Here is a 2,500-nt window from a genome sequence, read left to right on the forward strand (position 1 = left end):
TATTATTATTATTATTATTATTATTATTATTATTATCATTATTATTGTTAGCATTATTATTATTAATATAATTATTTTTATTATTATTACTTTTATCATCAACATCATTGTTAGAAATATTGTTATCATTATCATCATGATTGTTATCATCATCGTTATTACTGTAATCATTATTACTTTTGTTATAATCATCATTATCAATATCATTAACATTATTGTTATTACTGTTACCATTCTTATTATCATTATCATTATTATTGTTATTATTATTATTACTATTATTATTATCATTATCATTGTTATTATTATTATCATTATTAGTATCATCATCATTATTATTATTATTTGTATTATTATTATTATTATTATCATGGTTAGCGTTGCTTTATATATCCATCAATAGCATCATCTCCATCGCATTTTCATTACACACTAGATATGAACATCAATACATGGTAGTCTTGTTAACAGCGGAGTTATCGTCATACCATGTATCATAAAGTCATCAAGTCAAGTTCATGCCTGTCTCAACACATCAAATACTGTAGATCTCGTGTCCCCAAATAAGAAAACAGTTCTGCGGAAAACTCCTCCCCGCGTTCTCTCAAGGTTTTCAGCGCGTGAGGAAATGTCTGGGACGAATGTTTGAGAAGAAGCTTTGCCCATTCGCTTGGCTCCCAACACACGCCCCCGCCTCTTCCCCCGACCCCTCCCTCCCTCACCCCCTTCCCCTCGCCCCCTCCCTCCCTCACCCCCTTCCCCTCGCCCCCTCCCTCCCTCACCCCCTTCCCCTCGCCCCCTCCCTCCCTCACCCCCTTCCCCTCGCCATCTCCTTCCATCCGTCATTCCGTCACCAAAACCTCCATCATAAGCTTGTTTACATCATCCTCGCACGACAGCAACTTTACACTCAACTGCGCAAATGTTACGCGGAGTTTGCGTTAAAAATGGAAGACACTTAGAACTTCACCTGCGTTCCCCGCGAGCCATGCTAGACCCGTTTCTTCGCCTGCTTTCATCTCGTGAGCGATCGTCCTCGCGAAGAAGGGGCAGAGAGGAGAAAAAGGGTAGAGGGTGGGTTGGTGTAGGTGTGGGAAGGTTGAGAAGAGGGAAAGGGTTGAAAAGAGGAAATTAAAATGTGGGCAGGTAAAGGAGAAGAAAGGGAGGAAATGGAGAAGAGGAGGAAATGAAGACGCGTGAATTCGGCTGCAGAGGGAGGGAGGATGTTGTATATGGCTGCTCATTTGTTTGCATGACGGCCAGATGATATTCCTTCCGGCTCACTGTCAGTGATGGCGCCTCTTTAGTCATTCCCTAGAGGAAGGAAAGGGTCACAGCAAGGGAGGGAGGGAGGAGTTGGGGAATGAGATAGATAGATAGATAGATAGATAGATAGATAGATAGAGACAGATAGACAGACAAACACACCAGAGAGAGAGGGGGGAGGGAGAAAGAGAGAGAGAGAGAGAGAGAGAGAGAGAGAGAGAGAGAGAGAGAGAGAGAGAGAGAGAGAGATGAAGAAGAAGAGCGAAAGAGAGAGAGAATGGGAACAGACATCAAACCACATACACAGAGAGAGAACAAGAGAAGTAGGGTGTTTGAGAGCGAACATAAAGGAGTCGCGCATAATAAAAAATCCCCTCGCTAATGGACTGTCCCTCTGGCCCCGCAGTCCATCGCTGCCTGGATAGAGGGAATCGACTCTGCACTCATCCCAAGGAACAAAGAGAACGTTCTCTCATCACCGTGTTAGCTCCAGCGTTGCGCGGTTCGAAGCCACAGTTCATGTTTTCGAAACGTATATCGATTGGGTGTTCAGTCTCGTCGGAAATCCATATTAGATGAACATCGTGCAAGATGTTAACACTGAAATGGCAGGGTAGAAAAAGCATATGAGCAACCTACCTATAATTCCGTAGTTGATAAAACGTATTGTCATTGTTGTTGTGCTTCAACATGCGTCTGATAGTTCAAAGTATATTACGAAACATTTCATAATTCTACCCGAAATGTAGATGCATTAGGTGCATCTCATGTATTCAGCAACGAATTTAGGAATAATACTGCTACAGAATTCGAGGAATAGCATAGCGTAAAAATATAATTTGTAGTTTTTGAATATCAGCCAACGGATACTCTTAAGATCAGTTTACATCCACATTATAGATTGTATTGAATGAACGTGAACTGCTTCTTTACTTCGTGTGAAGAATACTATATGTGCACAGTACTTGGAGCCCCCCGCACGGTTAGTGTGAGATTCCACTCATGTACACTTTTACGTAAGCTCGTTCAATGATTATCAAAGAGGATTGAATCTGCAACGCTGGTAAATCTTCTGGACCCTATTTTGCAAGTGCAATTGAAGGTCAGTTTATAAGTAAAGTTTTATAATAGCCATTCAGCTTGATAAGTGTTTAATATTTCTGAATACTTAACGGTTTCCAGCAAATTCACAGAAAGAATCGAAGGGTTTTTCAGCTGTTCTATCATTTTTCGC

At 41.0% G+C, this 2,500-nt stretch overlaps 1 protein-coding gene across 1 annotated transcript in view; it reads left to right on the forward strand.

Annotated features, from left to right (window-relative positions):
* Nucleotides 1–2,218: 2,218 nt before the first annotated feature.
* The window catches only part of LOC125034263, a 5,579-nt gene continuing 5,297 nt past the window's right edge, over nt 2,219–2,500 (forward strand). Inside the window, exon 1 of the mRNA XM_047626008.1 lies at nt 2,219–2,282. Coding sequence (XP_047481964.1) covers nt 2,219–2,282 — 64 coding nt within the window. The remainder of the gene's footprint in view (nt 2,283–2,500) is intronic.

This window comes from Penaeus chinensis, chromosome 2 (genome assembly GCF_019202785.1).
Source record: "Penaeus chinensis breed Huanghai No. 1 chromosome 2, ASM1920278v2, whole genome shotgun sequence".
Lineage (NCBI taxonomy): Eukaryota > Metazoa > Arthropoda > Malacostraca > Decapoda > Penaeidae > Penaeus > Penaeus chinensis.